General features: G+C 39.3%; 3 protein-coding genes across 3 annotated transcripts in view; all 3 read left to right on the forward strand.

The window, feature by feature from the left end:
• LOC103416312 (probable LRR receptor-like serine/threonine-protein kinase At3g47570) overlaps window positions 1-6,720 on the forward strand; it is a 39,077-nt gene extending 32,357 nt beyond the window's left edge. The window contains exons 2-3 of the mRNA XM_070808362.1: window positions 5,602-6,020; window positions 6,116-6,720. Coding sequence (XP_070664463.1) covers window positions 5,602-6,020; window positions 6,116-6,366 — 670 coding nt within the window. The 3' untranslated portion in view covers window positions 6,367-6,720. The remainder of the gene's footprint in view (window positions 1-5,601; window positions 6,021-6,115) is intronic.
• Window positions 1,728-4,888, forward strand: LOC114819718 (LRR receptor-like serine/threonine-protein kinase EFR). Its single transcript, XM_029089317.2, has 2 exons — window positions 1,728-1,812; window positions 2,958-4,888. Exon 2 carries the CDS (start codon window positions 3,471-3,473, stop codon window positions 4,701-4,703), a length of 1,233 nt encoding a protein of 410 aa, XP_028945150.2. The 5' UTR covers window positions 1,728-1,812; window positions 2,958-3,470; the 3' UTR covers window positions 4,704-4,888.
• A 1,117-nt stretch (window positions 6,721-7,837) lies between the features above and the next one.
• On the forward strand, window positions 7,838-9,544 carry LOC114819719 (probable LRR receptor-like serine/threonine-protein kinase At3g47570). Its single transcript, XM_029089318.2, has 2 exons — window positions 7,838-9,279; window positions 9,393-9,544. Exons 1-2 carry the CDS (start codon window positions 7,854-7,856, stop codon window positions 9,542-9,544), a joined length of 1,578 nt encoding a protein of 525 aa, XP_028945151.2. The 5' UTR covers window positions 7,838-7,853.
• Window positions 9,545-26,164: the final 16,620 nt, after the last annotated feature.

The raw sequence follows: 26,164 nt of genomic DNA on the forward strand, positions 1-26,164 counted from the left end.
CAGAGAACTGGATTTTGTGTAGATATGTAGATATCATGTGTCCTGTAATATTTTCATTGCGAATAGGCTCTGTATCTGCTTGTTTCTCATCATAATGGTTTGGAGAAGGCATTGTGTTATCGCTATTCTCTGTGTAATACTAATTTATCACTTTGTTGATAGCGGCTTCTACTTTGCTATTTTGGATTGCATGTGTTGGCAATACTGTAGACATCGAAATTTCGGTAAATAAATGTTGACCGATAAATCAAAGTGTCAACGCTCATGTATTACATAAATTTTACACGTAGCGTGTGACTCAACGAAAATTGAAATGAGTTGGAAAAGTCATCAAAAACAGGACACGTGTCAACACCTGGCAGAAACAACTTATTTCATCTGGAATATTATATTCAAAATTAGGCTATAGAAATTTCTATAAATAGAAGGCCAATTCATTCATTTAAAGGGACCAATTCAAATTACACCTTGAAGCTCTGAAGCTCTGAAGCTCTGAAACTCCGAAGCTCTCAAGCAAATCCCGAAGGATCAAGAAAGCCCTTTTCGTTCTTCATCAAATCCTCCTTCAAGATCAAGCCCCGACGGCCCTTGAAGAAAGTGTTCTTCGTTCATCGTTCTTCCAAGATCAAGCCCCGACGGCCCTTGGATCAACAATCCACCAATTCAAGATCACGCCCTAAAGGCCCTTGAAGAACTTCCACCAATTCAAGATCAAGCCCCGACGGCCCTTGAAGAAGGCACCATCATTCATCATCTGTTCATCCGAGATCAAGCCCCAACGGCCATTTGGACCAACAACGTCGACAAATCCACACATTCCAACCGTTCTTCAAGATTAAGCCCAAAAGTCCTTGAAGAGCCGTTCATCACTGTTCTTCAAGAATAAGCCCAAAAGCCCTTGAAGATCCGTTCATCACTGTTCTTCAAGATCAAGCCCAAAAGCCCTTGGAGATCCGTTCGTCACTGTTCTTCAAAGATCAAGCCCAAAAGCCCCTTTGAAGATCCGCTCAAATCCACCTTCAAGATCAAGTCCACGGCCCCTTGAAGAAACTTCCAACAGTTCATCCAAGATCAAGCTTTGACGGCCCTTAGATCAACGAAACATCCACAAATACACACCTTACGAAGATCGAATCAGAGGATCAAAATTTAAGAGAGATTGTAACCCAAAACCATCAAAAATACAAATATTTGTTTGTGCACGTTGTTCTTATCTCTTTCGTTTCAGGAATTTTCCGTGTTCACAAATACTTTGTTGTTTTGTTATTGGAAATAAAGGTTCATTTTCCTTGTATTTGTGTAGTATCAATATATGCAGGCATTTTCTGAAAGAAGTCATGTTTTTTACAAGTATACTCTTGGCTTGGTTACTCTTTTTCGAGGGGTCAATCTAAACAACCATTGTTCCTGGTGTCATTATTTGAGTTGTGTCCCTACATCAAAATGGAATTGCAAGTCAAAATATTTATTGTCTGATAATATGTTGTACTTTTCTGCGCATATTAGCTTCTACCTTAATATTTGATAGACAGAAGTGCTTGCTTATTAAAATGATCATGGTTGCATTCAGTCGTTCTAGTTTGGCATGCCGTTTAGTCTAATGCCTTAAAGAAAAGTAATTTAAGAAATGACTCGCGAAATTCTGTGTCAGGAAATTGTTTTTGCAACGTACTTTGTTAGTACTATAAATTGGTTTTGTACTGACATATTGTTCTTTATATGCATATATGCACCAATCTTGCAGTCGAGCCAGATAGGGAATCAGCTGAACTTAACGTGCGTAAGCAATGGTAGAAATGGGACATATTCATTGTCGGATCCCAGCCCCTCCCGGACTCAGCAGCTATATGCTGCTCTTTGTAGTTGACCATACATGTACAGATTTCAGAGTTGATAGAATGTTGATTGATATGCTTCATTCTTGTAGTAAGTATTCTTTCTCTTTCTTTTGTTTTTTGTTGGGTAAAATAGTCATTTGTATTCACCAAGCAATGGTTCTCATTGTCATTATTCTTTTCATTCTTTTACTGCCCTTGTACCTCTTTTCTACTATTCATAACAGTTGAAACCCATACCGATAATTATGAAATTTACTTGCCATGTAAAACTACTCAAACATGCAATTTACCCATACCTAAGTTTGTTGAATGTGGGATGTTATGGATCCTCTCAATCGGACCTTTGTTCTGTACCTTCTCGTCTCTCTCTCATTCTGCAATGTTGCAAGATGATCGGACATATGTATACTTTGTAGTTCATCCTCTAGAGACCAGCTTTGAAAAAAAAATCAACTAAATAAAAAATCATTTAACCATTTAATTAACATTGTCAAAATTTCAGTATTTAATTGAAAAACATAGTTCATTTATTTATTGGATAACAATTAGATGACAAAACAAGTATGAATTACTTTGGTTTTTGGCGAAGTTGGACTTTAAAGTGAGGCATTAATAACTGGATATGTCTACAGTGGTGGAATTCTCTTGCTAGAGACTTGAGCCCCCATGAAGAATAAAAATTAAGAAAGCTTGATCTCACTAGTAACTGATACAATTTTTAGAAAGGTTGCATCCACAACAGGCTTTCTTGCAATGGTACTTTAGGGGAACTATGAGAAAATCAGCAATCTCACAATCCAGCCCCTCAAAAAACATAGAGACTTCAAAATTTCCTTTCATAGCCAGGGTCGCCTAGCAAGGTTACTTTCATATTAAATGACACCAGCGTGACGTTTGATGTGACCAAAATATAGGATTCCTTGTATTTGTTTTTTCATTTTGAATGGTTGCCAAATGTTTCGAGTCAGCTTCTGGAATCAAGGTGCATTAATGGTCTTTGTCCTCGGCGTACCGAAAGTGCCGGACAATAGGTGGTTGCCAAATGTTTCCAGTCAGCTTCTGGAATCAAGGTGCTTTAATGGTCTTCGTCCTTGGCGTACCGAAAGTGCCAGACAATAGGTGGTTGCCAAATGTTTCCAGTTAGCTTTTGGAATCAAGGTGCTTTAATGGTCTTGCTCCTTGGCGTTCACCGAAAGTGCCAAACAACAGTTCCCAGTAGTGGAAGTAAGCTAGTGAAGTCGTCTAAAAAAACAAGCCAAAGTTGTTGTCATTTACTTGGACTTCTTCCTTTTCATATTTGAATTTCAAGAACCAGAAATTGTGGTGTAAGTTCCTCCTATGATCCTATCCTTCTATAAATTTCCTTGTCAAGCAACAATGGAACTCACCAAATTCACAACTCAACAGCCATCTCTCTATTTCTTTCTGCTTCTCTTTCTAATTATATAGTTAACCAGATCAGGAATGGGGGTTTTGGTTTTGAAATTGATCTTAATATACTAGCTTATCAGTGCAGTGTTCGTTTGCTGTTGGAGCTCCCTGCAATCGGGACTCGGAAGGAATGCGACGGATAGGTTGGCGCTGCTAGCCATCAAAGCTCAAATAAAGCAAGATCTCCATAATTACAATGTGATGAGCTCCTGGAACGAATCCATGCACTTTTGCATGTGGCATGGTGTGACGTGCAGTCGACGACATCGCCAAAGGGTCACTAACCTGGACCTGCAATCTCAAAATCTGGTAGGAAAACTATCCCCAAACATTGGAAATCTAAGCTTGCTAAGGGAGCTGTGGCTGCAAAACAACAGCTTCAGTCATGAAATTCCTCCACAAATTGGGAATTTGCGTAGATTGCAGGTATTACGATTAGACATGAACTCATTTAGTGGCAGTATTCCACACAATATATCATATTGCTTCAACCTTATCTTTATGAATTTCACTTACAACAAGTTGGTGGGTAAAATTCCTTCAAAAATTGGATTGTTGTCGAAGCTGCAACATTTTGCATTAGAATATAATAATGTAACGGGACAGGTCCCTCCTTCCTTAGGGAACCTTTCGTCTCTCCGGGGACTAAGTCTTCTTAGTAATAACTTGATGGGAAACATCCCCAGTTCTCTCGGCCAATTGAAAAAATTAACCTTCTTGGGATTGGGGTTCAATCAGTTGTCTGGTAGCATTCCTTCCTCCATTTATAACCTCTCTTCTCTTGTTACATTTTCCATAGTAATCAACCAAATTGAAGGGAGTATTCCATCAGATATTGACAAAAGTTTTCCTAATCTCGAAAAATTCAACGTCGGCTCTAACCAACTTACTGGGTCCATTCCTCCCTCAATATTCAATGTCACAAGTGTTGGGAGATTTGACGTTGGGAGTAACAACCTAATCGGACAGGTACCGAGTCTCCAAAAGCTTCACAACCTCCTTTTTTTCAACATTCAATTTAATAATATTGGAAGCGGTAAAGATGGTGACTTAAGTTTTCTCTCGGACTTGACCAATGCCACCCAGTTACGAGTGCTGCTTATTGACAACAACAATTTTGGAGGGACATTGCCCATGTCAATATCCAATCTCTCAAACAAACTGGAAATGTTTTGGGTTGGCGATGACCAAATATATGGAAGTATCCCATCTGGGATAGGGAATCTGGTGAGCTTGGAATCGTTGCTTTTGGAGAATAGTAGCTTCACAGGTAACATCCCCTTTGACATGGGTAAGCTTTCAAACCTTGGAGAATTAGATATTTCCATGAACAAATTATCAGGAAATATTCCGTCTTCCTTAAGAAATTTAACCAAGTTATTCCATCTTGCGTTGCATAGAAATCATCTTGAGGGCAGATTCCTTGAAGCCTAGGGGAATGCCAGGGGTTGCAGTTGTTGAATCTTTCTTATAACCTTCTAAATGGCACAATACCCAAACAAGTTTTTAGACTCTCCTCCTTATCGATTTCTTTGGACTTGTCTAATAACCTCTTTACAGGTTCCCTTCCCCCGGAGGTTGGGAATTTACAAAGTCTAAGTGAACTGGACATTTCTGATAACATGTTATCTGGAGAACTCCCCAGTAGCCTTGGTGGTTGTGAAAGTTTAGAAGTCCTGCATTTGCAAGGAAACTTCTTCAACGGGTCCATTCCTTTGTCTATGAGTTCAGTGAGAGGGATTCAAGATCTAGATCTTTCTCGCAATAATTTTTCAGGTGAAATTCCACATTTTTTAGAAGGCTTTAGAATCCTAAATAATCTGAACTTATCATTCAATCAATTTTGGGGAGAGGTACCAACTGGAGGTGTTTTCAAAAATGCAAATGCTATTTCAGTTGTTGGCAACACTAATTTGTGCAGCCCTGTTGCTAATTTAAAGCTTCCCAAGTGCAAGTCTAAAGAGACCAACAAACGAAGATTGTCTCTTAGCTTGAAACTAATACTCCCTTTACTATTTGGACTTGCTCTTCTTGGAATAGCCATGGTGTTCTCCTATTTCTTTCTTTGTTCGTCAAGGAAGAAAAGGAAAGAAATTTCATTGAGCACTTTGGGGAACACTATTTTGCAAGTTTCATATGCTACTCTACTCAAAGCTACTAACGCGTTCTCAGAGGCTAATTTAATTGGTGTTGGTAGTTTTGGGTCTGTGTACAAGGGAGTTCTTGATGATGATGATAAAGCTCAACTAGTTGCCGTGAAGGTGTTTAACTTGTTACGCCTTGGAGCTTCGAGGAGTTTCATAGCTGAATGTGAAGCTTTGAAAAATATTAGGCATCGAAATCTCGTCAAGATTATAACTGTGTGTTCAAGTGTTGATTTTCATGGTAATGATTTCAAGGCTCTAGTTTATGAGTTCATGGACAACGGGAGCTTAGAGGAGTGGCTGCATCCACCTACTGGAACTGAAGAGTTAAGAGATCATGTACCCAAGAATTTAAGTCTTTTTCAGAGGCTAGAAATTGCCATTGGTGTTGCTTGCGCACTGGATTATCTTCATAATCATTGTGAAACACCGATAGTTCATTGTGATCTCAAGCCAAGCAATGTTCTCTTGGACAACGAATTGACCGGCCATGTTTCTGACTTTGGATTAGCAAGGTTTCTCTCACAAGTAACGAGTAATGTTTCAGCAATTCAGAGTCAAACAAGTTCCGTTGGAATAAGGGGAACAATTGGTTATGTAGCTCCAGGTATATATATGTTAGATATATACTTCATTATGTTTCCTTTTTTATTTTGGAGTATTTAATTTACAAAATTAAAAAATGTGATGTTTGAATTGCAGAGTATGGCATGGGGAGTGAGGTGTCAACGAATGGTGATGTTTACAGCTTTGGCATTCTCTTGTTGGAGATGTTTACAGGGAAAAGACCCACTGACAACATGTTTGGTGATAGCTTGGACCTTCATAATTTGTCAAGATGGCTCTCCCCATGCAAGTTACTGAGATTGCAGACGCACCACTTCTTCAAGGACGCACGAACGAGAATCTCAATCAATGCACTACAAGAATTCATAGAGTTGAGGTGTGCTTGAGTTCAATATTTAGAATTGGAATTGCTTGTTCTGCTGAATCCGCAACAGATCGACTAAAGAATATCAATGATGCTGCATCTAAACTTCATTCCATTAGGAATACTTTTCTTGGATAGAAACTATTTCTTATGTGCTTTTGTGATTGAGAAATTTCGTGTACTGCCTGTGAAGTCTAGCTTTTATGTTACCACAGTAGATGTGAAAGTTTGCAACGTAAATAATCACCAATGAGGTTCATTGTGTGAAGAGTGTTTTACTACTTCTTGTACTTGGTATTTTTGTGTAATATTCACATCTATTAAAGTCTAGTACGTGCCACGAAATTCTTGAATATACACATTGACAGATTCCAAATTTTCGAAAGATTCATCACCTCAAGATCCTCAACTTATATTCAACAAAATCATCTTGGAAGCGGTAAAGATGGTGATTTGAGTTTCCTATCAGACATGACCACTATCAATGTAAGGTGCTTTCGAAAATCAAAGTGCTATTTCAATTGTTAACAACACTAGATTCTGCAAGGGAATTTCTAATCTCAAGCTGCCTAATTGCTGCTAGAGTTTGAATAGAAAATGTGGGGTATTGTTGGAACTTTTGTGAATATGTGGGATTGGGAGTCCCGCATCGCCCATTTCCCATCTTAAAGTTATCTTTATAAGTGTGTCCTCACACTTATGGTTTGAAAACAATTGGGCCTAGGCCATGGACCTTGGGCCTTAGGCTTGGAAGGTTTAGGTGTATATATTAAATGTCAAAGATGGGCCTTGGGCCATGGTGCTCGGATGGACGAAAACACAAGTTACGTTTTTTATTTTTGGGATTTAGTTTTTTTTCTGAAAGGATAAAACTGATTGAACAGTTATGTCAGTTTTATAACTGATAAGAATGAACAGTTATGTCTGTTCAATTTATGCCATTATATATATGGCAATAAGATCAGAAACTTAACATAGAATTTCCAACGCTTCCTTTTCATCTTACACAGAGAAACGCACAACCAATTCGCCAAGAATCCAAGTTCGAGTGCAAGAACTTGGATTAGATAGTTGTATCCTGCAAGATAGATGTCCGTTGAACTATTGCATGGGTGTAGGGGTGAATTTCTGTCTTAGGTGATTGCATTTGCAAGCCTTTATCTTCAAGAACAAGTCAATGATTTGTGATTTTATATGCAATTTACTTAAGTGTTTGTATTTTGATATTTATAGTATTTGTTGTTGAATTTAGCATTCGAAATAAACTGTGCAAAATATATATTGTGTCAGTGACATTTGATTGGTTTCCAACATTCTAAGACAGAAATTTTCATTATGAAACCATGGATCAATCAAATGTTGGTGTCGTCAAGCAACACGTTGAGAAACCTGAGAAATTCAAGGTTGTTGATTTCAAACGTTGACAACATAAAATGTTGTTCTATTTGACAACTCTGAACTTGCGTCATGTGATTACTTCTGAGGCCCCTTGGAGAATTAGATATTTCCATGAACAAATTATCAGGAAATATTCCGTCTTCCTTAAGAAATTTAACCAAGTTATTCCATCTTGCGTTGCATAGAAATCATCTTGAGGGCAGCATTCCTTCAAGCCTAGGGGAATGCCAGGGGTTGCAGTTGTTGAATCTTTCTTATAACCTTCTAAATGGAACAATACCCAAACAAGTTTTTAGACTCTCCTCCTTATCGATTTCTTTGGACTTGTCTAATAACCTCTTCACAGGTTCCCTTCCCCCGGAGGTTGGGAATTTACAAAGTCTAAGTGAACTGGACATTTCTGATAACATGTTATCTGGAGAACTCCCCAGTAGCCTTGGTGGTTGTGAGAGTTTAGAAGTCCTGCACTTGCAAGGAAACTTCTTCAACGGGTCCATTCCTTTGTCTATGAGTTCAGTGAGAGGGATTCAAGATCTAGATCTTTCTCGCAATAATTTTTCAGGTGAAATTCCACATTTTTTAGAAGGCTTTAGAATCCTAAATAATCTGAACTTATCATTCAATCAATTTTGGGGAGAGGTACCAACTGGAGGTGTTTTCAAAAATGCGAATGCTATTTCAGTTGTTGGCAACACTAATCTGTGCAGCCCTGTTGCTAATTTAAAGCTTCCCAAATGCAAATCTAAAGAGACCAAGAAACGAAAATTGTCTCGTAGCTTGAAACTAATACTCCCTTTAGTATTTGGACTTACTCTTCTAGGAATAGCCATGGTGTTCTCCTATTTCTTTCTTTGTTCGCCAATGAAGAAAAGGAAAGAAATTTCGTTGAGCACTTTGGGGAACAATATTCTGCAAGTGTCATATGCTACTCTACTCAAAGCTACTGACAGGTTCTCAGAGGCTAATTTAATTGGTGCTGGTAGTTTTGGGTATGTGTACAAAGGAGTTCTTGATGAGGATGATAAAGCTCAACTTGTTGCCGTGAAGGTGTTTAACTTGTTACGCCGTGGAGCTTCGAAGAGTTTCATAGCCGAATGTGAAGCTTTGAGAAATATTAGGCACCGAAATCTCGTCAAGATTATAACCGTGTGTTCAAGTGTTGATTTTCATGGTAATGATTTCAAGGCTCTAGTTTTTGAGTACATGGACAACGGGAGCTTAGAGGAGTGGCTGCATCCACCTACTGGAACTGAAGACTTAAGAGATCATGTACCCAAGAAGTTCAGTCTTCTTCAGAGGCTAGAAATTTCCATTGGTGTTGCTTGTGCACTAGATTATCTTCATAATCATTGTGAAACGCCAATAGGTCATTGTGATCTCAAGCCAAGAAACGTTCTCTTGGACAACGAATTGATTGGCCATGTTTCTGACTTTAGATTAACAAGGTTTCTTTCACAAGTAAAGAGTAATGTTTCAACAATTCAAAGTCAGACAAGTTCCGTTGGAATAAGAGGAACGGTTGGTTATGTAGCTCCAGGTATATATATGTTAGATATACACTTCATTAGATTTCCTTTTTTATTTTTGAGTATTTAATTTACAAAATTCAAACTGAACTATTTATACACAAATGTGATGTTTGAATTGTAGAGTATGGCATGGGAAGTGAGGTGTCAACGAATGGTGATGTCTACAGCTTTGGCATTCTCTTGTTGGAGATGTTTACAAGGAAAAGACCCACTGACAACATGTTTGATGATAGCTTGAACCTTCATAATTTTGTCAAGATGGCTATCCCTTAGCGAGTTAGTAAGATTGCAGATGCACCACTTCTTCAAGGATGCACGAACGAGAATCCCAATCAATGTAGTGCGAGAATTCATAAAGTTGAGGTGTGCTTGAGTTCAATATTTAGAATTGGAATTGCTTGTTCTGCTGAATCCACAACAGATCGACTAAAGAATATCAATGATGCTGCATCTGAACTTCATTCCATTAGGAATACTTTTCTTGGATAGAAACTTTTTTTTATGTGCGTTTGTGATAGAGAAATTTCATGTACTGCCTGTGAAGTCTAGCTTTTATGTTACCACAGTAGATGTGGAAGTTTGCAATGTAAATAATCACCAATGAGGTTCATTGTGTGAAGAGTGTATTACTACTTCTTGTACTTGGTATTTTTGTGTAATATTCACATTGATGAAAGTCTAGTTCGTGCCACGAAATTGTTGAATATTCACATTGACAGATTCCAAATTTTTTAAAGATTCATAATCTCAAGACCCTCAAGATTCAATAAAATCATCTTGGAAGCTGTAAAGATGGTGATTTGAGTTTCCTATTAGACTTGACCACTATCAGTGTAAGGTGTTTTCGAAAATCAAAGTGCTATTTCAATTGTTGACAACACTAGATTCTGCAAGGGAATTCCTAATCTCAAGCTGCCCAGCTGCAATCTAAAGAGCTCCAAGAATAGAAGATTAGCTTATAGCTTGAAATTAATAATCCCTTTTGTATTCATACTTGCTCTACTTTGCAAGTGTCATAGGCTACTTTCTCAAACGCCACTGATTGGTTTTCTTCAGCTAATTTGACAGTTTTGAGTTTGTATACTGACAATAGAGCTCGGCTTGTACTTGTAGATATGAAGGTGTTTAACAATATCAAGCATCAAAGAGTTTCATAGCCGAATGTGAGGCTTTGAGAAATATCAAGCATCAAAATCTCGTCAAGGTCATATCTGCATGTTTTCTCGATGATTATTTCTAGGCTCTAGTTTATGAGTTGATGCACCAAAGGAGCTTAGAGGAGTGGTTGCATCGCCTCCTGTAATTGAAGAGGTAAGAGATCAATACATCCAACAATTTAAAATCTTCTTCAAGGGCTAGATATTGTTATTGGTGTTGCCATTATGCACTGGATTATTTTCATAACCAGAGTGAAACACGGATAGTTCATTGTGATCTAAAGCCAAGCAATGTTCTTCAAAACACCAAGTTGACTGGACATGTTTATTGAAAGTAGACTAATCTCATACTGTTAATTATATGAACTCCTCCATAGAGGTGAAGGTAATTGGGTTCAAGTTGGTTGGTATGGTTAATAGGGTTTGCAAATGACCATTTTTTAAAGAATTTTAACCCCGACTTTAAAGCCCATGGGCTATGACAAATCAAGGTTTTCTAGCATTGTTGCTATCAATATTCTCTCATGTGCATTCTGAATTCCAATCCAATGGTTTTAGCAATCTTTCGACTAATCTTGACAATGAAAGAGTTTTTTTTTTTTTTGTTCGAACAAATGATATTATCTATACTAAGAGGAAGGGGATAGGTTTAGCTTCATAATGGACTAACAATAATGTGGTTCAAATTCGTCTTTGGCAAGAATCCAACTCAAGACTTCTCACTTACAAGTGAAAAGAATAGTACTAAGTGACATGAAAGGGTTTCTATTAAACCCACAAAAATGAAAACTCTCAGCAGTTTATTAATGGATTTGAATTTAGATTTATTACAATTGATAAGAGATTTTTTTTTTCAGCAATCAATAGGATACTAACAAATTTGTTTTTAGTACAAAGATATGTCACGATAATGTGACTTATAGCTATGTCATTGGCCTTTTAACTTATTGTCCTATCTTTGACGCACTCCAATTAATGTCGTCCTCTAATTGTTAGTATTTAATGAATCTCATCCTAAATTGTTACCCAAAATATTAATTATCAAAGCAAATAAACTTGATTGAGTTATAAATTTATCATGATCCAGTTGGCATGGTTCGGAGAAAAATCAATTTTGTTCATAATTTTCATGTCTTCCTAGTGAACATGGGGCTATAAGTGAAGTTCCAAAGGATACGGTGGTGTAATTTGCCCCATGAATTGTCTCCTCCAATTTGCATGCATACGGTAGGTGACTGACTCCCAAATAATTCTCGTTACCAAGCAAATTAAATATCATTAATTAAGAGCTTAAAACTCTTTAATTATTACCTCTCTATTTTGCTTTTGCAATTAGGATATTTTCCCCTTTTGCGTAAAATATTATAAGAATATTTTTGTTCTCCACACTCAAATGATGGTGATACTCACTACTTTATTTATCACCGTTATGAGTTTAATACCCTGGATAAACACAAATCTCAAAATTTAAACCCATACAACGGTAATAAATAAGGTTATAAGCATTACCACCACTTGAGGGTGATGACTAAAAATCACCCCAATAATATAAGAGGTAGTTAAGTTAGTTGGTGTGGTAGTTGGTCTTTAGCAAGCTTCTTATAGAAAAGAAGAATCTGGGTACTTTGGCCGTTTTGCAAAAGAAAAAGAAAGAAAGGGGCATTTGATGTTGCAACAGGCATAGTGATGGTGCTAGCCGCCTGCTTCTTGGTGTTTTTTTTAAAAGAAAATATAAAAAAATAAGAAAAGGCTAATTTGCACCCTTCGGATATTATGATGCCAATTTGCTTGGTTGAGAAACTTGTGGCTTTTCTAATGGAGATTACGTAAAGGTGCAAACAATTTGTTAATGGTTGTGCAAAATAGGTTTCATCCTAGAAAATATGTTCGCGCTCCGCTGCGGGTTTTGAAATCATAACCCACAATTTAACATGCCCATTTTTAAATTATTCAGAAATCAATCAGAGAAAACTTCAAGTAGAAGAAAAATGAGTTCTCAATCAGAGGAAACTTCAATTTCATGCAAGTTTTTTTGTTCTAATTTCAGGGCTTAACAATGCAAGATTGGAATTTGCCTTTGGTTCAAAGAAGTAAGATAAACTGATAAGCAACAACAACAACAACAACAAAGCCTTTTCCCACTAAGTGGGGTCGGCTATATGAATCTTAGAACGCCATTGCGCTCGGTTTTGTGTCATGTCCTCCGTTAGATCCAAGTACTCTAAGTCTTTTCTTAGAGTCTCTTCCAAAGTTTTCTTAGGTCTTCCTCTACCCCTTCGGCCCTGAACCTCTGTCCCGTAGTCACATCTTCGAACCGGAGCGTCATTCGGCCTTCTTTGCACATGTCCAAATCACCGGAGCCGATTTTCTCTCATCTTTCCTACAATTTCGGCTACTCCTACTTTACCTCGGATATCCTCATTCCCAATCTTATCCTTTCTCGTGTGCCCACACATCCCACGAAGCATCCTCATCTCCGCTACACCCATTTTGTGTACGTGTTGATGCTTCACCGCCCAACATTCTGTGCCATACAACATCGCTGGCCTTATTGCCGTCCTATAAAATTTTCCCTTGAGCTTCAGTGGCCTACGACGGTCACACAACACGTCGGATGCATTCTTACACTTCATGCATCCAGCTCGTATTCTATGGTTGAGATCTCCATCTAATTCTCCGTTCTCTTGCAAGATAGATCCTAGGTAGCGAAAACGGTCGCTTTTTGTGATCTTCGCTAGATTGCTCCGGTCATTAGTGTGGATAAGTATATAAATGGATAGAGATAGGAAAGCAAACACAAGATGTACGTGGTTCACCCAGATTGGCTACGTCCACGGAATAGAAGAGTTCTCATTAATTGTGAAGGGTTTACACAAGTACATAGGTTCAAGCTCTCCTTTAGTGAGTACAAGTGAATGATTTAGTACAAATGACATTAGGAAATATTGTGGGAGAATGATCTCGTAATCACGAAACTTCTAAGTATCGGAGTGTGGTGTCGTCTTGACTTGCCTTATCTGTCTCATAGGTAGATGTGGCATCTTCTCTGGAAGTACTCTTCCTCCATCCAGGGGTGGTATCTTTAACTGGTGGAGATGCACAAGGTAATGTATCAATTTCACTTGAAGCTTACTTGTAGTTTCAGGCTTGGTCAAGCGCGATACAAACCATGTAGTAGGAGTCCCCCAAGTCGCCGAGCTAGGGGGTCTGCTGAAAGAGGTGACAGACAAGGTAAGCAATCAGAGCTCCGACTGATTGTTCACCTTCTCCCCATCTTGCAGCAGCATGAAGGATAAAGAGAAGAAAAATGAGAAGAGATGATATGAGATACTTTTGTTTTTGAAGAAGTAACTTTCCACAGGCTTATTCTTGAACTGAGCTTGAGGGTTTTCTGGTTTCCTCCAGAGTATAAGGCCGACTGAAGAATTTGAGGGTCAAAACAAGTCCATCAAATCTAGAGTACGTTCCACCCTGCTGATATGGGATACCTTTGCTTTTGACAGAGTAATGGATGTATCGGCACGTGTGCTGTTACGCTTGTCTCCACATGCTTCCTTGTATCCTTCGCACTTGCCCTATCTGTTCCTCAAACAGATGCGGAATCTTCCCTGGAAACATAAGATGTTGAAGATGAGTACTCGACAGCAATGCCAGGTAAGTAATCAGGTAAGGGGTTCCAGGCAGTCAGTTCCTGACTGGAAGCTTGATTCCAAGTGCTGACTGATTGCTCTCTTTCTCCTTGTCTTGCAAGTAAAAACAAGGCCAAAGGAAAAGACAGGGAAAAAGCATGATATGGGATACTCTTGCTTTTAACCCTGATGATATGAGATATTCTTGCTCTAGTATAGCTTGTTTGCAGAGGTATTATCGGGGGGAAAGAAAGCTGAATATTTCGAAAGGCTTCGTTGGGAGTGCCCTCTCAGATATGATGAAGGGTTGAGCATTTTTTCAGGTCTGCCTGTCCGTTGGGGATGAAGGTCGACATATATAGGAGTCTCCCTAACAAGTAGTAATGCTATTCCTTTACCCTGCTTAGTCATAGCACGGTAGTGGGAGCTGCCAGTTTCACATGTTTTCACTCTGTCAGAGCACTTTGAAAAAGTGGTCTGTGGTATCTGGCTCTCGAGATTCGGAGAACGATGCCTCTTCAATTTTTGAGAAAGCAATCATGCTGGGGGTCTGGCTCTCGAGATTCGGAGAGCAGTGTCTCTTCGATTTTTGAGGAAGTAATCATGTTGGGAGTCTGGCTCTCGAGATTCGGAGGGCGGTGCCTCTTCGATTTTGGAGCAAGCAATCTTGTTGGGAGTGTTGTCTCGAATGTGAGTAAAGGTTGGGCATGTTTGCTAGTTTACCTTGCCACGAAGCACAAAGGTTGACACACAGGGACTTTCCAATTATCCAGCAATGGTACTGTTCCTTTACCCTCTCTTCGATTTTGAGAAAGTAGTCATGTTGGGAGTCTGGCTCTCGAGATTCGGAGGATGGTGCCTCTTCGATTTTGGAGCAAGCAATCTTGTTGGGAGTGTTTTCTCGAATGTGAGTAAAGGTTGGGCATGTTTGCTAGTCTACCTTGCCACGAAGCACAGAGGTTGACACACAGGGACTTTCCAATTATCCAGCAGTGGTACTGTTCCTTTACCCTTGTGGGTAATAATATGGTAGCTAGACCTTCAAAATTTATGTGTCTAAACTTTGTTAGTGCTGTTTCTTTGCTATTCTTTTACCTTTCTTGGTCAGAGCGATGTAGTGGAAGCTGCAAGCTTCACGTGCTCAACTTTGGCAGAGAACTTTGGCAAAGTTATCTGTGGTACCCATGAGCTATTGTTGCGTGTGGGAAGTAGGTGATTGAACAGTAAGATTCATGTGCTTTCTACTTCACCAGAAGTCTTCGACAGAATGCCCATAATTTCCGCAAAGCTGAGTGTGCGTGTGACAGGTGCTGACAAGACTAGAAAAGTAGGTGCCTCTTCGATTTCTGAGATCGGCCCTCGTGGTCTCTGAGTAGCCCAGCTTTTGAGAAAGCGAGCGCCTCTTCGATTGATTCGGAGAACGATGCCTCATCGATTTTTGAGAAAGCAATCATGTTGGGGGTCTGGCTCTCGAAGATTCGGGGAGCAGTGTTTCTTCGATTTTTGAGAAAGTAATCATGTTGGGAGTCTGGCTCTCGAGATTCGGAGGGCGGTGCTTCTTCGATTTTGGAGCAAGCAGTCTTGTTGGGAGTTTTTTCTCGAATGTGAGTAAAGGTTGGGCATGTTTGCTAGTCTACCTTGCCACGAAGCACAGAGGTTGACACACAGGGACTTTCCAATTATCCAGCAATGGTACTGTTCCTTTACCCTCTCTTCGATTTTTAAGAAAGTAGTCATGTTGGGAGTCTGGCTCTCGAGATTCGGAGGACGGTGCCTCTTCGATTTTGGAGCAACCAATCTTATTGGAAGTGTTTTCTCGAATGGGAGTAAAGGTTGGGCATGTTTGCTAGTCTACCTTGCCACAAAGCACAGAGGTTGACACACAGGGACTTTCCAATTATCCAGTAGTGGTACTGTTCCTTTACCCTTGTGGGTAATAATATGGTAGCTAGACCTTCAAAATTTATGGGTTTAAACTTTGTTAGTGCTGTTTCTTTGCTATTATTTTACCCTTCTTGGTCAGAGCGATGTAGTGGGAGCTGCAAGCTTCACGTGCTTAACTTTGGCAGAGAACTTTGGCAAAGTTTTCTGTGGTACCCATGAGCTATTGTTGCGTGTGGGAAATGGGTGATTGAACAGTAAGATTCATGTGTTTTCTACTTCCCTAGAAGTCTTCGACAGAATGCCCATAATTTTCGCAAAGCTGAGTGTGCGTGTGACAGGTGCTGACAAGGCTGGAAAAGTAGGTGCCTCTTCGATTTCTGAGATCGGCCCTCGTGGTCTCTGGGGAGCCCAGCTTTTGAGAAAGCGAGCGCCTCTTCGATTTCTGAGATCAGCCTTCGTGGTCTTTGAGCAGCCCAACTTTTGAGAAAGCAAACACCTCTTCGATTTCTGATATCAACCCTCGTGATCTCTAAGCAACCCAGCTTTTGAGAAAGCAAACGCCTCTTCGATTTCTGAGTAGGTGCCTTTTCGATTTCTGAAGCTCCGTCGAGTGCAGATTTTTATAGGGGCTGGCATTAAGTTCCAAAGCACACTTGAATCTCCACCAGTAGAAGCTTCATTCTTGCACTTCTAAGATCTTGATTTGTCCGACAACATATGGCGCCCATCTTTTGTCGCCCCTACTGGTCCTCTTACCGTTGGGGATTCCGTGATGAAGAATGATATGACCGCTGCGGTGGTGGCCAGGAACCTTCTCACTCCCAAAGATAACAGACTACTTTCCAAACGGTCTGATGAGTTAGCTGTTAAGGATTCGCTGGCTCTCAGTGTTCAGTGTGCAGGTTCTGTGTCTAATATGGCCCAACGCCTATTTGCTCGAACCCGCCAAGTTGAATCATTGGCGGCTGAAGTGATGAGTCTCAAACAGGAGATTAGAGGGCTCAAGCATGAGAATAAACAGTTGCACCGGCTCGCACATGACTATGCTACAAACATGAAAAGGAAGCTTGACCAGATGAAGGAAACTGATGGTCAGGTTTTACTTGATCATCAGAGATTTGTGGGTTTGTTCCAAAGGCATTTATTGCCTTCGTCTTCTGGGGCTGTACCGCGTAATGAAGCTCCAAATGATCAACCTCTGATGCCTCCTCCTTCTAGGGTTCTGTCCAGTACTGAGGCTCCAAATGATCCCCCTCCGGTGCCTTCTCTTTCTGGGGCTCTACCGACTGCTGAGACTTCTTCTAAGCAACCTTTGTGAAGGCTCCCTCTTGTGTGTTTATTTTGACTCATGTATATGTACATATTTGTAGCTTATCGGGGATATCAATAAATAAGCTTTCCTTCATTTCAACGTATTGTGTTAAATACACCAAAGCCTTCTTCGCTAAGTTCTTTGAATTTTCTTTTGTTGAAGCTTGTATGTTGAAGCTTTCTGAGTGGAGCATGTAGGTTGGGGTACTGTTCCTTTAATTTTCCGAGTGAGGAAAACTTCTCGGTTGGAGACTTGGAAAATCCAAGTCACTGAGTGGGATCGGCTATATGAATCTTAGAACGCCATTGTGCTCGATCCTGTGTCATGTCCTTCGTTAGATCCAAGTACTCTAAGTCTTTTCTTAGAGTCTCTTCCAAGGTTTTCCTAGGTCTTCCTCTACCCCTTCGGCCCTGAACCTCTGTCCCATAGTCGCATCTTCTAATCGGAGCGTCAGTAGGCCTTCTTTGCACATGTCCAAACCACCGTAACCGATTTTCTCTCATCTTTCCTTCAATTTCGGCTACTCCTACTTTACCCCGGATATCCTCATTCCTAATCTTATCCTTTCTCATGTGCCCACACATCTAACGAAGCATCCTCATCTCCGCTACACCCATTTTGTGTACGTGTTGATGTTTCACCGCCCAACATTCTGTGCCATACAGCATCGCCGGCCTTATTGCCGTCCTATAAAATTTTTCCTTGAGCTTCAGTGGCATACGGCGATCACATAACACGCCGGATGCACTCTTCCACTTCATCCATCCAGCTTGTATTCTATGATTGAGATCTCCATCTAATTCTCCGTTCTTTTGCAAGATAGATCCTAGGTAACGAAAACGGTCGCTCTTTGGTATTTCTTGATCTCCGATCCTCACCCCTAACTCGTTTTGGCCTCCATTTGCACTGAACTTGCACTCCATATATTCTGTCTTTGATCGGCTTAGGCGAAGACCTTTAGATTCCAACACTTCTCTCCAAAGGTTAAGATTTGCATTTACCCCTTCCTGAGTTTCATCTATCAACACTATATCGTCTGCGAAAAGTATACACCAAGGAATATCATCTTGAATATGTCCTGTTAACTCATCCATTACCAACGCAAAAAGGTAAGGACTTAAGGATGAGCCTTGATGTAATCCTACAGTTATGGGAAAGCTTTCGGTTTGTCCTTCATGAGTTCTTACGGCAATCTTTGCTCCTTCATACATATCCTTTATAGCTTGGATATATGCTACTCGTACTCCTTTCTTCTCTAAAATCCTCCAAAGAATGTCTCTTGGGACCCTATCATACGTTTTTTCCAAATCTATAAAGACCATGTGTAAATCCTTTTTCCCATCTCTATATCTTTCCATCAATCTTCGTAAGAGATAGATTGCCTCCATGGTTGAGCGCCCTGGCATGAACCCGAATTGGTTGTCCGAAACCCGTGTCTCTTGCCTCAATCTATGCTCAATGACTCTCTCCCAGAGCTTCATTGTATGACTCATTAGCTTAATACCCCTATAGTTCATGCAATTTTGTACGTCGCCCTTATTCTTGTAGATAGGCACCAAAGTGCTCGTTCGCCACTCATTTGGCATCTTCTTCGTTTTCAAAATCCTATTGAAAAGGTCAGTGAGCCATGTTATACCTGTCTCTCCCAAAAGTTTCCACACTTCGATTGGTATATCGTCTGGGCCTATTGCTTTTTTATGCTTCATCTTCTTCAAAGCTACAACCATTTCTTCCTTCCGGATTCGACGATAAAAAGAGTAGTTTCTACACTCTTCTGAGTTACTCAACTCCCCTAAAGAAGCACTCATTTCATGTCCTTCATTGAAAAGATTATGAAAATAACCTCTCCATCTGTCTTTAACCGCGTTCTCTGTAGCAAGAACCTTTCCATCCTCATCCTTGATGCACCTCACTTGGTTTAGGTCGTACCTAAAATGGAAAATATTTGCTTTCCTATATGCTCTGAAGTTTGCATAAGTGCTGGAAATTTATAATATATAAAGAGACAATCTCAAAATAAAACACATTTGAAGGAAAAGTAATAAGAAAAGAAAATACTATTTTTTACCTATGATTCATGTGGGGAGTAGAATTTCCAGTCACAATTGACAACCCAAGAGCTCTGTAAATCAAATATACTGGAAAAGATCAATAAAAAGTGAATTACAGTTTCTCAAATCAGAAAGTAACATTTATTTGAAAAGATTCAGACTCATTTTGGATATAGATAAACAATGGCATGTTAAAAACCAAAATGATAAGGCATTCAACATTCAACATTCACGTAAAAAAAAATGATATACATGTTATCCATCAATGTTTTGGTAACAAATTCCCAAATTGCTCTATCTACCAAACATTTGCAGATCTATAGTTACAGATATTCACTTTTATGATATTCAACCCAATACCCAAATTATTGGCAAAACGACATTGTATATAGATCTTTTGAGCACCCGAGCCAATGACAATAACATTGAAGGCAACTACAAAAATTGTACATTATATAAAGAGGCAATCTCATAATCAAAATTGTCAAAATCAATATTTTATGGCTACATTTTTTCATCAGTCAATCAATACACACAGAACACGGAATCACATACTTGACAAAAATTCAAACCCATAAATCCGAAATTAGCAATGTTATTTCTTAACCCCCAAAAACAATCCAAATCTTAGTGGTTACATTCATTAGTCAAGCACTCAACCACTCAGGCACATCGACCACAACTTGGGAATGTTATGCAAATCTTAGGCAGCTTGAATCATTAAATTTGAGTTGGAAGAAGCTCTGTTACCTGCTCTGCTAGTTGAGGAGGGTCACCCAATTCGGCACTATCATCAGCATCAGCACATTTCACACACTCCCGCTTCCAAAACATTTCACAAAATCAAAAACCAAATGAGATTACGTAGCAGAAAAGATTGATGGAAAAATAGATTAAGAAAAGCAAGTAATATTAAATATAGAGGATGAATGATGTTGTTCTGTCAACTAAAAGCAGCCATGAGTATTGGATGGCTAGTGAAGTTAGGCTAGTCAACTTTCTTTATGTAAATTAGGCAAGTTAGGTAAGTTAGGCAAGTTAGGCAAAGTTAGGTTTTATGTCTTCTTTCTTTCCCTATATATATGTTCATCTTGTAATGAGAAAATCATCAAATAAATCAAGGAATTAACTCTATTTTGGCATGGTATCAGAGCCATTCTGATCCAAAAAGAGTTTCTATTCTGATTCACTTACTGGCACTACTGCCATCTACCCAATAAGACCTGCTATTCTGCAGGTCTTCTACTTTCATACCAATACCTGCTATTCTGCAGGTCTTCTACTTTCATACCAATCCAATCTTACTCTTTTTCATTTGGCCATATCTGCCAACATTATTACCCATATCCAGCTTGTTAACCATACATATTCCGCTGCATCTTTTCCCATATTCTTCCCATTTGCAGTATCTCTGCAAAACCCAGAAATCTTTCCACACAAAAAATATACTACCCAATACCCCATAAACCATACCCGTTGGAATCACCCAACAAATTTACCCATAACCTCTGAGGCAGTAATAATGGGTGACTCCAAGACCACTGTTTCAGCTACTGTTACTCAAAGTGATATGTCTCTACATATCACCCCAGACAAGTTGGATGGGTCCAACTATTCCTCATGGTCCCAAAGTGTCCGCATCTACATCACTGGCAGAGGTAAATGGTCTTATGTCAGTGGAACAAAAATGGCACCAGCAGAAGCTGATGCATTGTATGCTATATGGGAGGAAGAGAATGCCATGGTTCAATCTTGGTTACTCAACTCCATGACCAGAGATGTACGAGCCATTTTTCTCCGACTCTCTACTGCAAAAGATGTTTGGGATGCTGTAACCCAAACTTACTCAATTGAAAAAGATGCATCAAAGTTATACGAACTTCGCCGTCAAGCACTGGCGACTCGCCAGAATGGAGAACCTTTATCTGCATATTATGGTAAACTTCAGCAAACATGGCAAGAAATTGATTTCTTGCGTCCTGGTAAATTGAAGTGCGCTGATGATATTGCTACCCGAGAGACAGAAATTTCGGAAGAAAGATTGTATGATTTTCTGGCTGGTCTTGATCCTCATTTAGATCATGTTCGCAGTCAAGTTTTGACTCAAACAACTCTGCCTTCTGTTCGTGCTACTTATGCTCTTGTGAATACTGAAGCAAGTAGGCAAACCATTATGTTGGTTGGCCCACAAGTGGAAGGATCCGCCATGGTAGCTGCTCCGTCTCGATTTCCCCGTGGAATCTCCAATTCTCGATTAGGTGGATCCAAAACTACTGATACAAGGAAGTGTACTTATTGTGACAAGGATAAGCATACTAGAGACACTTGCTTCAAGCTGCATGGATATCCTGATTGGTGGGTTCAAAAGAAGGAAAATAAAAAGAAAGGCATTGGTGGATCACAAGCACACTTGACACCAAAGCCTTCCATACCTCGGGTGGATCAATCTGCTCACTTAGTTTCTCCTACTACTGCTTCTACTTCCTTAGTCGATGCAGGTAACTTTGGTTTTGCCTTGAACACTACAATTGTTCCTCCCAATAAACCTTGGATCATTGATTCAGGGGCTTCTGACCACATGACCAATGACTCTACATGGTTTGTTTCTCACACTACTCCACCTTTAAATACCGTTAAAGTTGCTAATGGTATTTCTACTCCAGTGCTTGGAGCAGGCTCCATCTCATTAACACCAGGCTTATCTCTCTCATCTGTTTTACATGTTCCTAATCTTTCTCACAATTTGCTTTCCATTGGTAAACTTACAAATCAACTAAACTGTCTTGCCATCTTTTCTCCTACCCATTGTTGGTTTCAGGATATTCGAACGAAAGCATTGATTGGTCATGGTAGAGAGAGGGGAGGTCTATACTACTTGGACTTACCACCAGATTGTGAGAAGACAAGTTACAGTTGTCAAGTGGAGGCCAAACAATTTGAAGCTTCTGAAAAAATTTGGTTATGGCACAAAAGATTGGGACACCCTTCCTTTCAGTACCTGCAATATCTATTCCCTTCTTTATTTTCTAAAGTCAAGGTTTCTGATTTCCATTGTGAAACTTGCATTCTTTCTAAAAATCATCGTGTCTCATTTCCTTTAAGTTCCCATAAAAGTAATGTTCCTTTCTCTCTTATTCATTCTGATTTTTGGGGACCATTTCATATTCCTACTTATACTGGTGCTAAATACTTTGTCTCTTTCATTGATGACTGCACTCGAGTTTCTTGGGTATACTTACTCAAAAATAAGAGTGAGGTTATGACTATTTTTCCAATCTTTCATCAAATGATTCAAACCCAATTTCATGCTAAAATTCAAGTTGTTCGATCTGACAATGGGAAAGAATATTTGAATTATGGACTTGGAACATTTTTTCAACAACACGGTATCATTCATCAAACATCTTGTCCACATACTCCTCAACAGAACGGTATAGCAGAACGTAAAAATCGTCATCTCTTGGATGTGGCTCGCTCTTTATGTTCTGCTATGCACGTTCCTAAACGTTTTTGGGGTGATGCCATTCACACAGCTGTTTTTCTTATCAATCGCATGCCATCACGTGTTCTCCAATTTCAAACACCTATCCAGACCCTTTCCCAATATCATTCTCTTCCTTCACTCCTTCATATTCCTCCAAAAGTGTTTGGTTGTGTCTGCTATGTTCACGTCCCCATGCAAAATCGTGATAAGTTGGATCCTAGAGCCATCAAATGTGTGTTTATTGGCTATTCTGCTACTCAGAAAGGGTATCGATGTTACTATCCTCCCACTGGGAAATTTTTTGTCTCTATGGATGTTACCTTTCGGGAACACGAGGCTTTTTTTTCAAAAGAAGATTTGGCCACTTCTCTTCAGGGGGAGATATGGAGTAAGGAGGAAGAGAAGTTGCCCCTTGGCATTGGTGGTATGCATTTTTTAGATGAACACTTGTCTGATGTCGGTGATTTGCCTAATGATGAGGCACAAGGTGAAAAAATATTGAAGGTGTATGAGAGGACAAGAAAAAAGGGAGATAAAGAAAAAAGGGATGATGAGATAGACCACCCACAGACAGATCCCCACATTGACCAACTCTCTGACCAATCAGCTGCTACTCGTACGAATTATCCTGAGGTAACCACTCATTCTCCCTCTCTTCAGCCTACTATATTTGATGAGTCCAATCATGAGATTTCATTAAGTGATGATCCAAATGATTCAAATGAACCACATCATGAGTCTCAGGGTTCTCGTTATCCTATTCGAGAAAATCGAGGGATACCCCCTGTTCGTTATGGTCATTCTTCTACAAAGGGTATTCAATATCCTATATCTAATTTTGTTTCATCTCATCGCTTGTCAGACTCTTATATATCTTTTGCAAACCAATTGTCATCAGTCTCAGTTCCTAATAAGTTACAGGATGCTCTTAAAGATCCAAAATGGAAAAAGGCTATGATTGAAGAGATGGAAGCGCTTCGAAAAAACTCCACTTGGGAACTGATTGCACTTCCTGAAGGCAAGAAACCTGTTGGGTGTAGATGGGTGTTCACAGTAAAGCATAAAGCTGATGGTTCAGTGGAAAGGTACAAGGCTAGACTGGTAGCCAAAGGTTATACTCAAACCTATGGCATTGATTATCAGGAGACATTTGCTCCGGTAGCAAAGATCAACACTATCAGGGTTCTTATGTCATTGGTAGCAAATCTAGGGTGGCCTCTACGACAGTTTGATGTAAAAAATGCATTTTTACATGGAGACTTGGATGAAGAGGTATACATGGATCTTCCTCCAGGATTCACTACCACTTGCGATATTGGCAAAGTATGCAGGTTAAGAAAGTCCTTGTATGGATTGAAACAATCACCAAGGGCATGGTTTGGCAGGTTCGCTCAATCAATGAGAAGTTATGGGTTCAAGCAAACTCAAGCTGACCATACCTTATTTCTTAAGCATGATAGAGGTAAACTTACAGCCTTAATTGTTTATGTGGATGATATGGTGGTTACAGGTAATGATGTCGAGGAAATTCAAAAACTTCAAAAGTATCTAGCCAAGGAATTTGAAATGAAGGACTTGGGTACTCTGAAATATTTCTTGGGTATTGAAGTTGCAAGATCAAAGCATGGCATTTTTCTTTCTCAAAAGAAATATGTTTTAGACTTATTAACTGAGACTGGGATGTTAGCTTGTAAACCTGCAGACACACCAATTGAGCAAAACCATAGATTGGGAGACTATCATGATCAAGTTCCGGCTAACAAGGAAAGGTACCAAAGATTAGTTGGGAGGTTGATTTATTTGTCTCATACACGACCTGACATAGCCTATGCTGTAAGTGTAGTGAGTCAATTTATGCACAGGCCAAGCGAAGCCCACATAGATGCTGTACAACGTATTCTCAGGTATTTGAAGTCTGCCCCTGGAAAAGGCTTGATGTTTTCCAATCATGGACATCAAGAAGTTGAAGGGTACACTGATGCAGATTGGGCTGGGTCAGTAACTGATCGCAGATCGACTTCTGGATACTTTACATTTGTTGGAGGAAATCTAGTTACTTGGCGCAGTAAGAAGCAACATGTAGTGGCTAGATCCAGTGCCGAAGCTGAATTTAGAGGTATGGCACATGGTGTGCAAGAATTGTTATGGCTCAGGACTTTGTTGAGAGAATTAGGCTTTAATTCTGCAAAGCCATCAAAACTTTATTGTGATAACAAAGCTGCCATTAGCATTGCTCATAATCCAGTTCAACATGATCGTACTAAACATGTTGAAGTGGATAGGCACTTTATTAAGGAAAGGTTGGTTGATGGTACCATTAACTTGCCTTATGTGAAGAGTGATGACCAGCTAGCAGATATTTTAACAAAGGCAGTGTCAAGTAGGATTTTCCATCTTTCACTCAGCAAGTTGGGCATTCGAGATATTTACGCACCAACTTGAGGGGGAGTGTCAACTAAAAGCAGCCATGAGTATTGGATGGCTAGTGAAGTTAGGCTAGTCAACTTTCTTTATGTAAATTAGGCAAGTTAGGTAAGTTAGGCAAGTTAGGCAAGTTAGGCAAAGTTAGGTTTTATGTCTTCTTTCTTTCCCTATATATATGTTCATCTTGTAATGAGAAAATCATCAAATAAATCAAGGAATTAACTCTATTTTGGCATGTTCAATAAATAAGACAGCTGTATATAATAAATATCAAATTAATAGAGGCATTAATCCTAAGTTTGCTATTCATTGTTGTCAGTCTAAACTTGATGACATATTGTAAAGTTCTCTTACATACAGATTAATGAAATATTAATTTATTTCCATGAGTTATTTGATTTTGCAAATTCAAAATAATTGAAGAATACTGAAAATTACTAAACCCCATCACAACATGCCATTAGCCATTAGTGAAAAATCAAAGACAAAAGTAAATTACTATCTTTCTAAGCATTCAAATTAAAAAACAAATTAGCCAAATTGGAATGGTTAGATCAAATAAAGATTTAAGTCAACCAATTACACAAATAATTTATGCAAAGTAGGCTCCTAATAAAATGTACCACTATGGTGGTGGAGGAGGCCCAGGCTCAAACAGTGGAGGAAAGCAGAATTTAAATATACCGCAGCAGCATGGAATCCACAGACTGCATAATCAAAACCAAAATTTTAAAATTTAAATTTAAATTTGAAAAAAAAATGCAGTAGAATTGTATAATGAGAAATTCTACAATGTGGATAAATTAATCCCACTCAATTTAAATTTAAAGGATGCAATCAGTTGTATTGGGCTGGCAACCGACTTATGCTCAAATCCCACTCAATTTATCATACACCCTTCCAACTACAATTCAAAGGAAGAAGTTCCAAGTCCATGCATAATGTTTGCTCA

The sequence above is a fragment of the Malus domestica genome, chromosome 11 (assembly GCF_042453785.1).
Source record: "Malus domestica chromosome 11, GDT2T_hap1".
In the NCBI taxonomy this organism is placed as follows: domain Eukaryota; kingdom Viridiplantae; phylum Streptophyta; class Magnoliopsida; order Rosales; family Rosaceae; genus Malus; species Malus domestica.